Consider the following 13,275-nt stretch of genomic DNA (forward strand, 5'->3'; position numbering starts at 1 on the left):
AGAAAAGGTAATAATGCAATAACTAAAGTAAGACCAAAAAAATAACCAGATTCATGTCAAATTTCTAAGTTCATAATCTGATACAATAGAAGGAACAAGTAATCAATAGTTACAAATAAGATCATAACCCTAGTAACAGTGTTACTGTAACACCCTACTTCTAAGAAATTACTAAACCTCCAGAATTTCTTGAAATCAGATCTCTGTGCGAGTTATAGTCTCAACTCAGACACAAGAAACTTAGCAGAGACAGAGAGCAAGGGAAGAGCTACTCTGTTCCATGGCAAAACAGAGGATTCCACAGCACCTGAACGACCAAAGACTGATGTTGTCTCCCTCTTTCAATCCGTTAGCCTCAACGATGTCGTTCCACCCACAAATCAAATTGTAATTCCAGCTTCCTTTACCAGAATCTTTCTTCATCTCCCATCTCTTCAGCATCACACCCCACTTTTTGGACCACTGATCCACGAGAATCGCTCCCACTCCAATCTTCTTATTGTGGTTGATGTCTTCGTCTATGATTCTCGACTCCACAGGCGTCAAGAAGTCGTTTCGGTGTAAGTTGTTGTAAGGCATTGAGAGACGGTTCTGTGTTGGGTTTACATCAGTCACGAACAGAGTCTTCTCAAAGATCAGTTTAGCGTCTCTGGCTCCGTTCATATCTCTCATAGCCTTGACAAGCCACTCAGGCATGTCTCTCGCCGTCGGTGATAAAGGAGCAACCTTTGCTTTCTTGTATCCACCAGTACGCTTTCTCTCTTTCACGGCACGTCTCTTGCGGCTTGTGCTCCCCGGTACAAAGCACAAAGACAGATCAGAACATGGGGAATTAGGGTTTAGTGAGTCTTTGATCATCTCCGTCTTCTCGGACTCAGCCGTTTTGTAGCAAGCCAAGAGTACGTAAGAGTTCAGAACTAGGGTTTCGTAGGGTTTTAGTCTCGGAATCAGCGGCGGTGACACATGAAGAAGAGAGCCATGGGAGTTGGTTTTGCGAGTCTTCGGTCTCATATTCATTAGGGAACTCGTTAAGATCGATGAGCGTTGAAGCCGTAGAAGCTCTATTTAGAATTTGTTGTTGGTATCTTCTCTTCACCACAGACGACCTTGTTTTTCTCGGAAAGAGACCAAAGATTCTCTCAAGGCTTTCTTGCCGCATCCACCAGCGTAAAAAAATTCGACCACATATTCTTCCCTGAAGTCGTCGGATGTAAAGATATGTTTAAAAAAAACTAGTAAATTAATATAGCAAATGTTATTTATTATAGTTTATTTTAATATTATGTATTGAAAAATATAGAAACTATTATATTGATATGTACCATTTGATTATCAAATCTTTTATCTGTTTTTACTATTTGACAAATATTTTAAAGCGTTCGAAACACTCGATCTGCATTTGTTCTCCTTGATCCGCTTGCTATGCATTTATTCTGTCTGATCCTTTTGAATTGTTTAATCCGCTCCGCCTAAATTGCGTTCTTTATTCGTAGCCTTTGATTGGTGTCTTAATCTTAGGACTTAGGAGGACTGCATTGCCCTCCAATTCAAAGCTATAAAACAAACGATAATACAATACTACTTTTTTCTCATCTACAAACTACGGCTACATTACAACTTACCCACATATAAATATTTAATATACTCAATTAAGAACTACACAATCTCCGCCGAGAGATTCCAAATCATTTAGAGCAACTCCAACCGAACGGTATAACATTGATTATAGTCTAAAAACAACTCCAATCAGACGACAACATAAATACTATCTCATTTTTTTAAAATATTATTCACAAAACACTAATATATATATATATATGTATATTGTTTTATTTGTGTTTTTGATTTAAAATTATATATAAATTGTTGTTTATCCACTAAAACCCAAATATATCATCAATATTTTTGAACTTTCTAATTACATTTTGTAATATAAACTGTTAACTATAATTAATATAATATAAAATTCATATTAAACTTCAATAAAATCAAATAAAAAATGCCAAATCAAATTAAAAATATTTTCTGTTATTTTTATGTATTGATTGTAATACTATATTAACTGAATTAAAATTAATCGTTTATAAAAATATTAATATTTATTAAACTATTAACAGAGGAAAAAAATAATCTTAAATTTAATAATAGAATAATTAAAAATTTGCTTTTTGTGTGAGATTTGGTGTTGGGTTGGAGATGAGAATTTTTTGGAACACCAAAACACTAAATTTTAACATTAAATTTAGTGTTTTGGTGTTTTATGGTTGGAGTTGCTATTTGTTCTAGACATCAGGAAATTCACAAACTCGCTTTTCGGATCGTCAAAGTTTTTCCAAAATAAAATCTTAGATTCATTAGTAATCCTCTGTTTTCCCTAATGATTTCAAAGCTCCGGCTTTATTCATGCAGGGAGGGTAAAATCTTTTCTTCTCTTATATTCTTTTTGAACTTTTCAATCTTATCTTTTCTCTCTCACATGTTGAACGTTTTGACAGCCACCAAGCAAGATTTTCTTTTGTTGCTCTCAAACATCAAAGAAGGAAATGAAGATTTCGGTTTTAAAAATGCAAATGAGGACTTGAGAAAGAGGAGAGACTCTCTTGTTTTGAGAGAGAGAGATGAGAGAGAGAGAAATATTTGTTGGGTAAAGATAGTTTTTTTGGAGAGGTTTAACATTTTTGTCTTTCATAAATATGTTATTGGATTAATACAAATTAATTAATATTTAATATAAAATAATTATAATTAATCTTTATCATCATTTTCACCATCATCATCATTATCACCATCACATAACTTTTAGTGGGAAATTACAGAGGAAAAGTTCAGTTTTGCATTTTTGGCGGAAAATTATAAGATGATGATGATGAGATCATGCTGTTGACTATGATAGATATGTTGATATGATATGATGAAGGTTATGTTAATATGATTATGAAGGTATGATGATGATGATAGTATGAAAATGTTGATGATGATGATAGTTAAATGATGGTAGTATGATGATGATGATATGATGATGGTAGGATGATGATGATGATAGTATGATGATGTTGATGATATTAGGTTGATAATAAAGAAATTTATGGGTTAGTTGTTAACTCATAAACCTATTATAACCAAACTCATTTGACTCATGAACTCATTTAATCATCAAGTTATTTAAGCTATCAATTCATTAGGGTTCATGAATTGAGTTGACTCATTAATCTTGACCCATTTTGACACCCCTAATGAGAGCATCTCTATTAATGGATGTAAAGAAAGTTGTTAAACAATTATTTTCTTATAAATTTTTAAAATTTTTTAATTAAGAACTTCTTAAAAAACTGTAAAATTTTATGGGTCCATTAATAATTTCTAAATTTGGATCTTTAATTAAAAAATACAGTATAATTTTGTAAATTATTATAGTAGAGTTTATTTTGTTTAATTTTTATAATATTAAATATTTAAAAAAAAAACTTAAAAATAATTGCATTTCATAAAATTTTAAACAAACATATGACATAAAAGCATTTAAAAATAGATTACAAAAACAATTAATTTTAATCTTGACTACTCATTGGCAATGAAAAATGCAGAAGAAGATGACAAGCAAACGAAGCATCTCCTTACAAGTGATAACTGTACGATTAAAATAACAATGTGTGCAAATAGAATAAGGATCAAGTGAATCAAGAAGAAGTACTAAAATAAGGCCATTAAAATCGAAGTTTGCAAAATCTAAAGTAGAATGTGAGAGAACAAATGAATATGTGGTACTTGATGATCAGAGCAAGAGAAACAAAATGAAGGTTACCAGAAAATATGGCCAACATCTTCACTAATACGGAAAACATTTGCAGGGCGTCTCCAAGGTAGAGAACGATAAATTTTTGACTCATCAATGAGACAAAGGTTCGGCAATTTGAGCACCATTGTTAGGTTTGTGTGTAAGATATTATTACTACAACGAAAAATAGATTGAAGGAAATGAGGAACAACCATTTTTTTTTTTTTTTTGATCAAATGAGGAACAACCATTAATAGCTGATTTGTCAACGTTCAATGTGTACAATGAAGGGTAGTGATTCCATGGGCCAAAATCATTTCTGCGGCAAAGTGAATACCATAAGCTTTAGCAGCTTCATCATTATCATTAATAGGCTCTAAGGCAGCATGTATCTATAACAATAGTAGCATGAAAGGAATATTTAGTCGAGAAGAATGATATCTGAAAACATTGGTCATAAGGCGTCATCACCCAGGGTCTTATATATGTCCTCTAAATCATATGACCAATACGCAACCAGATAGATGCAAGAAAACTCAAAAAATTAAGCCTTTAAAGCACAAAGACAAAAAATTTCTACAGAGCAAGCCATATCATGATTCATGACTGATGTAAGAGATCACAACATACCTTGGTTTTGCAGAAACCAGCCATACGTAAGATCATGCTTTGATAAGATTTAGGAGTAGCAAGTTCATTAGCTTCAACCACATCCGGATTAGCCTCTCTCTGCCTGTGAAAACATTTGGAGAATCAGTATCTCCCTCGTAACTAATAAAAATACAATCTTCAACAGGACATTCAACAGAGGAACAAGAATGTAGAATCAAAAAGCTATGACACACAGTTCAACCTACCAGTTCTGATGAAGCAATGGCATATAACAATAGGAACAATATATTTGAGCTTAGTACCTTCTTTTGAGATGAACCGAGAGATGCAATGGAGTTGTTATCGTACTGTGTCGGCTCTTTGTAAATGATTGTTTCCGATTCAGTCGCAATGGAGTTGGAGTCGTTTTCAAGTTAATCTAACGCTACAATTACCCAAAAAAATGATTTTTTTTTTCTCTTAAAATTTGAAATCAATTGCCGAGAAACAACAAACCAAGAGAAATAAAGAGCTTAACAACAAACCTTGATCCTCTTCTACTGAATCTCCGGAAATTCTTCCCGCCGTCGCTCATAGAGACAGCTTAACAACAAACAAGAAAGATTACAAAATAAAATTAGAATTAAATCTCTAATTTTTTCCCCCTCAGTCAATCAGATACTTAGTGACACCACCATGGTTCTTAAAGATCACTAAACATGTAATAATATTAAAGATCGATGCTGAAGAAATTTCTCTCTTTTCATTAGAATTAATCACTTTTAATTCTAAGAAACTTGTAAGAAATAAGCGGAGATGGTCTGAGAGTCTCATTAGTGATAATGGTCCCTGTTTAATTCCTTTTACGTGTATTCTTGTTCTCTCTATTTATGATACCCAACGCATAAGCATAAGCAGTAGTCTGCATAGCCGCTTGCTCGCCTGTGTAATTCTTGCCTGATATTATTATTGGTCATATCTTACTGTACAAGCCGAGCAAAACAACACAAGCATGCTTTGCTGATTTGAAGACTTGATTAACACCAAACAACAAACCAGATTCATGTAAAAATGCTAAGTTCATAATCTGAAACAATATAAGGAACAAGTTACCAATAGTTACTAATAGATTACAACCGTCCTAAAACCCTACTGCTAAGAAATTACTAAACCTCCAGAATTTCTTGAAATCAGATCTCTGTGCGAGTTATAGTCTCAACTCAGACACAAGACACTTAGCAGAGACAGAGAGCAAGGGAAGAGCTACTATGTTCCATGGCAAAACAGAGGATTCCGAAGCACCTGAACGACCAAAGACTGATGTTGTCTCCCTCTTTCAATCCGTTAGCCTCAACGATGTCGTTCCACCCACAAATCAAATTGTAATTCCAGCTTCCTTTACCAGAATCTTTCTTCATCTCCCATCTGTTCAGCATCACACCCCACTTTTTAGACCACTGATCCACGAGAATCGCTCCCACTCCAATCTTCTTATTGTGGTTGATGTCTTCGTCTATGATTCTCGACTCCACAGGCGTCAAGAAGTCGTTTCGGTGTAAGTTGTTGTAAGGCATTGAGAGACGGTTCTGTGTTGGGTTTACATCAGTCACGAACAGAGTCTTCTCAAAGATCAGTTTAGCGTCTCTGGCTCCGTTCATATCTCTCATAGCCTTGACAAGCCACTCAGGCATGTCTCTCGCCGTCGGTGATAAAGGAGCAACCTTTGCTTTCTTGTATCCACCAGTACGCTTTCTCTCTTTCACGGCACGTCTCTTGCGGCTTGTGCTCCCCGGTACTAAGCACAAAGACAGATCAGAACATGGGGAATTAGGGTTTAGTGAGTCTTTGATCATCTCCGTCTTCTCGGACTCAGCCGTTTTGTAGCAAGCCAAGAGTAAGAGTTCAGAACTAGGGTTTCGTAGGGTTTTCGACTCGGAATCAGCGGCGGTGACACATGAAGAAGAGAGCCATGGGAGTTGGTTTTGCGAGTCTTCGGTCTCATATTCAATAGGGAACTCATTAAGATCGATGAGCGTTGAAGCCGTAGAAGCTCTATTTAGAATTTGTTGTTGGTATCTTCTCTTCACCACAGACGACCTTGTTTTTCTCGGAAAGAGACAAAAGATTCTCTCAAGGCTTTCTTCTTCAGATAACATAACTGCCGCATCCACCAGCGTACAAAAATTCGACCACATCTTCTTCCCTGAAGTCGTGGGATGAACATCGTCGTGATACATACTTCTCATTCTGATCGTACCGGAGACTCAAGTTCTTCTGAGATTTTTTACAAAAGGAACAAAAAAAGTTCTTCTGAAAGCAGAAACGTGAGGCACAAGGGAATTGGAGAGAGATTAGAAACTGAGAGAAATTGATAATGAGAGATTGAGAAAGCCGATCTCTTGCCTTATATAGTACTGCTTACATTAAAGTTAGGGTTTTTTTGTCTTTCGTTTGAGTTTAGTTGGTTTAATTACTGTGATTAGTGACTAATTATACCCCCTATATCATTATTTCCTTTTCTCCGAGACTGAAGAACTAAAAAGTAAAAAACTGATAATTAAGAAATTTCTTTGCCTTTTTTGTAAAGGTTCGTTTAGTTAAGTATAGTTTGATAGGTTGTTTGCTTAACATTTCTTTTCCTTGCAAAACAAAAATATAGAAAAAAAAATATATGATGCATGGTTATTTAAAATATTTTCTATGAGAGTTTCTTTTTTTTTAAATCTCTAAGTTTTCTTATGTTTCTTACTATAGATAAAATTTAAACAAAGTGAATATAAAGTCTTAAGTCACATTAATACTTATATACATATTTTTGAAAAAAAATATTATAATTTTTTCCTAACATAGTTACATAGGGATTGTAATTCATTATGAATCCAAATTACATATATTTATCATAATATTTGTTTTCAACAAAAAAATTATCGTAATATTTTATTATTTACACTTACATCTATTAACATAAATTAGTGAAAATACATACTTTTGGCATATGAGCAATTTTTAAAAAAAAATTCTAATCCTGTTAACAAATCTAGTTTTAATTTATATATTTTATATATCTTTTTGTTAGTCGTGATATCACGTTTCATTATGATGATCCTAACTTTCATAACTAGCAAATCTAGTTCATATAGGTTTACCTGTAATACATGGATCTACTAAAGATGGTTACATTTGCACCACGTCATGATACAAAAATAAAAAATAAAATAAAAAAATAACAAGGATAGATGAAACCACGACAAGCAACTCTCATGCACTATAGATAGATATTATCAGTAAATTGGTTTTTCATTTATGTGCAATAGCTGAGAAAAATATCTAAATTAAAAATTACTTATTAGTTTTAGGGGTTTTTGGTAATTAAACCCTTCAACTAAAGATGGATCGTTATGAACACCTTTAATTATATATCTAATAAAAAACCCCTCAACTTAAAATTTGTTAGTAAAAAATCCCTATGATTACTGTTAAGACATAATTAAGTTATAACATTGCATTTTAAGAAAAAAAAAAAAAACGACATATTTTTAATTAGTCAAAAACTTTGATAGAGAACAAAAATCTCATTACAAATCTGAGTATTTAAACCTATTGGATCATAAAAATTATGAAAACACGATTATAATCCAAACTAAACATGTTGCAACATCAAAACCCAGAAAAGTAAGACTTCATATGACAAGCTAAGTTCATTGGGTGGTCTTTTGTCTCTTTGAAGGTCTTTCTGGAGGCAAATTGGGTGGCTTAGACACTAGTTGGAGTTTACATTTGCGTTTGTTGTGTCCAGTTTGTTGACAGTTGGTACATGTCTGCAAAAACAAATGCATGAATCAGAAGTTTATTTCCAAGAAATCATTGACATACACTAATACAAAGAATTATAATTGTACCATGATAAATTTCGCCTGATAAGAAGGAAATTTTTTAGGCGGATTAGGTGGCTTAGGCACCGGCTCCATTTGACATGTGCGTTTGTTATGCATGCCCTGTTTGTCCGCAGTTGCTACATGTATACATCATATAAGAAAGAAAGATGTATGCATAATAAACAGTCAAATTACCACTATAGACTTTTGACAATTCTGAGAAGAAGTTTCTTCGCTTGGATCTTTGATTTGGTCATTGTTTTTTGGTCTTCTTGGCATTATCCTGTCCGAAGGAGGCATAACAACAACATCACTATGTGTTTCTCAAAGTTCCATGCCATTCACAGAAAACAGAAGCGAACGGTAACAAAGCTTCCACTTCTCTACGAAATAGCATTCTAAAATTACAGTTTCTGGTAGCTTTGTCTCCTTATATTCAGCCGCAATCGCAGACATAATATGGCAGCAAGGAATCTCACTCACATCATACTCCCTCCAAGTGCAAGAAATCTTACCTCGAACATGAACCACATACTTATTTTTTCCATGATCCACCTCATAAATGTATCTTCCATTTGTAAATGGATGACACTACTTCAAACTCTTTTTCCGCTTTTCCATAATAGCAGCTGCCTTGGGTGTGATCTTCCCTGTAACATTCTGCGTCTCCTTGATCTTAACCAGATTACTAGCCATTATATGTCGTCTTATATATTCTAGCAATGCAACCACTGTTTTTTCTCGAGAATCTTTCAAAACAGCATTATATGATTCACTAATATTGTTTTGTACTGAAGCCAATTATGTAATATCACTAAAAAATGCCCTAAAATAAAACAAAAACAGAGTTAAGCCAATCAAAACCTGTGACAACCCGGTTTCAGAGGCTTGTAGAGAGGTTTAAAAGAATTGATTTGACCACCTATGTCACCAAAGTGCACTTATCTTTTCAGTCAAAGATCCTGAGAGAACTCCAGAGTTAAGCGAACTTGAGCTGGAGTAGTCTCAGGATGGGTGATTTTTTGGGAAGTAATTGTCGGAACTGTGCGAGTGAGAACAAAACACATGGAAAGATCATGTGGTGATTTATAGGGACGGTAACAAGTCTTTAAAGCCTCCCGGACGTAGCAAACCGAACATCGGATATGGATGGGATCACGGGCCTAGTGAGAGGATGTTTGGCCCATTAAGGAAGGTGGGCCCATGGACTGGATTGGACATGGGGCCTACTGAGAGGTGGTGGTCGGGACGTTACAAGTGGTATCAAAGCCGAACCCAGACGAGTGTGGAGTCGAGTGGGCTCACACCGTCGGGAGTGACGGTCTTGGTATGCAACGAGGACGTTGCGATCTATTATTAGTGGGGGTGAATTGTGACACCCCAGTTTCAGAGACTTGCGGAGAGGTTTAAAAAAATTGATTTGGCCACTTATGTCACCAAAGTGCACTTATCTTTTTGGTCAAGGGTCCTGAGAGAACTCCATAGTTAAGTGTGCTTGAGCTGGAGTAGTCTCAGGCTGGGTGATTTTCCGGGAAGTGATTGTCGGAACTGTGCGAGTGAGGACAAAACACAGGAAAATATCATTTGGTGATTTGTAGGGACAGTAACAAGTCTTTAAAGTCTCCCGGACGTAGCAAACCGACAGTCGGATTTGGATAGACTCACGGATCTACGGAGAGGACGTGAGACCTATTAAGGAAGGTGAGCCTATGGACTGGGATTGGACATGAAGCCCACTAAGAGGTGGCGGTCGGGGCGTTACAACCATCCCCTCTGATTGTTGGCCGCCGGCTATCACCACTACCAACCACCACACCATCAAACACTAAAATGGTAATTTCTTGATCCCTACTCCTATTTTTCTAATTTTTTTTCAAATAATATGTTATATTCTTAATTAAATCATTGATTTTTTTTATTGGTTAAATTGACCAAAAATAAAATGAAACAGAAAAAAATAATCAAATTTTTCTAAAAATAAGATACTAGGTAATGAGTTGAGGCGCCTTTTCTCCCAGGGGCGGATCTACAAGTTTATTGACGTGCCCCATACTAAGTTTTAAAAATTATCTAATGGACAATGGTATAATTTGTTCTCCTAGTTCATTTGGTATTAGTGTGCCCCATCCCCATGCATCAAAACCGTGGAATAAAATGGAATGCAGTTTGCTAATAGTGTATGACTGAGGAGCCTTTGAGATTGTCAGAAGTATAAGCTGGGTGTTTGGGTTCGGTTCGATTTATGGATTTTTGGGATTAGACTCACAAGCTTTGTTTCAATATTTATAATCTTCGGGTTGGGTTCGGGTCCATTTTCTTCTAGATTTGGTTTGGATTTTCGGGACTTAGGCTCACAAACATCTTAATTTTTCCTTTAAAAATGCATCTAAGATTTCATTAAGAATGAAAAAAAATCATTAAGTAGATTATGAGATGATGTTAGCAATGACATAACACTCATAATGATGTTAGCAATGACATCACACAAAAATAAAATAAAAAATTCTACACGATCAGTATAGAAGGTAAAACAAAAGTAATGTTGTTCTTTCTTTTATTGATAAGAGTGTCTTCAATTTTAAGTTACGTTATTAAACTTTAAATTACTGGAGAGTTACAATTTTAGCCTAATACATATTTTATTTTAGACATTTTTTTAACCAAATAGTTAATTAAGTTTACATACTTTTATCTTGTAAAATATTCCAGATGATGTGAGAAATTAAGAGTATATTATACTCGTTTGTGTTTGGCTCTAAATGCTACTTCTTAATGTCCATAGTAGGTTAGTAGGTTATGTACTCGTAATCCGGAATTGTGATTGTATGAGAATTCCCTCTTAGTTCATAAAAAGAAAATTAATAAGAAAGCACTCGTAATCCGTCTCCGACTGGTCTTTATTTGCATTTAATCATGATATAAAACCATGATATGTTGGAAACTATATTACAAAATATAATAAAATCTTGATTGAATATAAACAAATTCTATGTAACATGTATAGTCGTTAAAACACTCTTTAAATATGTCGCATTCAAAAGTTCAAAACCATGATATATTGGAAACTGAAACTCTATTACTTAATTACCTTTACCAAGAAAAGTAATAAACCAATATATGAACTTAATCACCAACAGTAATCGTATTAAACCCATTTCACCAATGATATTGTTTATCATGATCGCCCTTTTGGGTAGCTATGTAGATCCATCCGATTATATTTCCACTCTGAAGAAGTATAGTGTCCAACGTTACCGTCTCCACCACTACCACCACTCTATCTTTTTCTCTTATATATATATATATATATTATTAGGTAACACAACTATTAATAAACAAAGCTATTTACTCTATTTTTCTATATAAGGCGTGAGTTCTCCACAAGCCTTCTCATCAATCAAAATCAAGTAAATCACTACTCAGTAGTCAGTACAAATTCCAAACCATGGCTTCCAACGGTCAGCTTTCAGAAATAAGCAGCCCAAGGAATCAGAAAAGTCGTCCGAGAGAAGAGAAGGATGAAGTGGACTACATGCAGAGGGCTCAGTGGCTAAGAGCTGCCTTGCTTGGAGCCAACGATGGTCTGGTCACAGTGGCGTCCCTCATGATGGGTGTTGGTTCTATCAAAGAAGACGTCAAAGCAATGCTGCTCGTTGGTTTTGCCGGCCTTGTTGCGGGTGCTTGTAGTATGGCTATTGGAGAGTTTGTGTCTGTGTGTACACAAAGAGATATTGAAACTGCGCAGATGAAGAGAGCTATTGAGAATAAGACATCATTATCAGCAATTGACGAACAAGAGGAGGTAATGTATATATAATAGACACAGCACGCACCATTCTGTGTCTAAACGTATTTTCGGATAGATATTTGCTACACCAATCTATCACTAGTATTTTAAGCATAGTAACAATTTTTATTAAATGGAACACACCGTGAAGCTCTTCCACTAATCATAGTAGCATGTGGCGTTTGGATATTCAGTTCTTTTATATCTATATATATATATATAATTATATAATATACATATATTTTGTTTTTGTGCAACATATAATATACATATATATATATATATAGACTGTAGTTTATGATAAAATAAAATAAAAATTCGTAAAACAATGTGACTTGTTTTTGACATGTGAACAGTCTCTATGTAAAAGTTGGTGTTTGAAACAACAGATATAACATATTTATTGCCAACTAAATTTGTAATCGATATTTTGACACTATTCATATTTTTTTTTTGTTTTTTTCCTTTTAGACTTTTGGTGACATTAACATTTCTATATGATATATAGTAAAAAGTGTAAGTTTAATGGCAGGAAGAGAAGAAAGAACGGTTGCCGAATCCAGGACAAGCAGCAATTGCATCAGCGTTGGCATTTTCAGTGGGGGCAGCAATGCCGCTTCTGGCTGCTGTATTCATAGAGAACCATAAGGTAAGAATGGCGGTGGTAGCGGTTGTGGCCACCATAGCATTGGTTGTGTTTGGAGTGACCGGTGCGGTCCTGGGAAAGACAAGTGTGGTTAAGTCGAGTGTTAGGGTGGTTATTGGTGGTTGGATGGCTATGGCTCTTACCTTTGGTCTCACCAAGTTCATTGGCTCCGCAGCCATGCAAATCTAGAGGCTCTTCTTCAGTGGTCCTATGCATCGCAAGTAGTGTTGCGTTATGTTTGTATTTGAATCATCACACTATGTCCTTAAAACTATACATGTGATGTAGACTATCTGATGCACAACACCAAGAAAAAGTTAATAAAATGGTTTGTTAATCTATTTTCATTTCCCAAAAACGTGACTAAGAATGATTTACGCTTCGAGAATATTAATTAGTAACAAACATTGGCACTAACCTAACTAAACTTGTAAATTAAATATTTGATTTTATGTTGTTGTCGTTAAGTGATTTGAAGCAAGCTACGAAGTGGAAGATCGCATAAGAAATTGAATTATACAACACTTAGAGATCGATAAATCATTTTATCCTGGTTTTATCATATATTTGCGGATTATCTATAACTGAGGCTATACCTCTA

At 34.7% G+C, this 13,275-nt stretch overlaps 3 protein-coding genes and 1 long non-coding RNA gene across 4 annotated transcripts; 2 read left to right on the forward strand and 2 right to left on the reverse strand.

Moving 5' to 3' along the window:
- On the reverse strand, window positions 241–1,178 carry LOC104767859 (B3 domain-containing protein At5g24050-like). The gene is given in 2 exon segments (XM_010491827.2): window positions 241–889; window positions 891–1,178. Coding segments are annotated over 2 exon segments (918 nt in total). The 5' UTR covers window positions 1,160–1,178.
- Window positions 5,602–6,612, reverse strand: LOC104766439 (B3 domain-containing protein At5g24050-like). Its single transcript, XM_010490328.1, has one exon. The coding sequence runs from the start codon at window positions 6,610–6,612 to the stop codon at window positions 5,602–5,604; it is 1,011 nt and encodes a 336-aa protein (XP_010488630.1).
- LOC109130968 lies at window positions 8,410–9,020 on the forward strand. Its single transcript, XR_002036722.1, has 2 exons — window positions 8,410–8,604; window positions 8,694–9,020. It is a non-coding gene; the product is annotated as an uncharacterized LOC109130968 (long non-coding RNA).
- LOC104766440 (vacuolar iron transporter homolog 2.1-like) lies at window positions 11,598–12,982 on the forward strand. Its single transcript, XM_010490329.2, has 2 exons — window positions 11,598–12,043; window positions 12,561–12,982. Exons 1-2 carry the CDS (start codon window positions 11,687–11,689, stop codon window positions 12,861–12,863), a joined length of 660 nt encoding a protein of 219 aa, XP_010488631.1. The 5' UTR covers window positions 11,598–11,686; the 3' UTR covers window positions 12,864–12,982.

This window comes from Camelina sativa, chromosome 19, assembly GCF_000633955.1.
Source record: "Camelina sativa cultivar DH55 chromosome 19, Cs, whole genome shotgun sequence".
Lineage (NCBI taxonomy): Eukaryota > Viridiplantae > Streptophyta > Magnoliopsida > Brassicales > Brassicaceae > Camelina > Camelina sativa.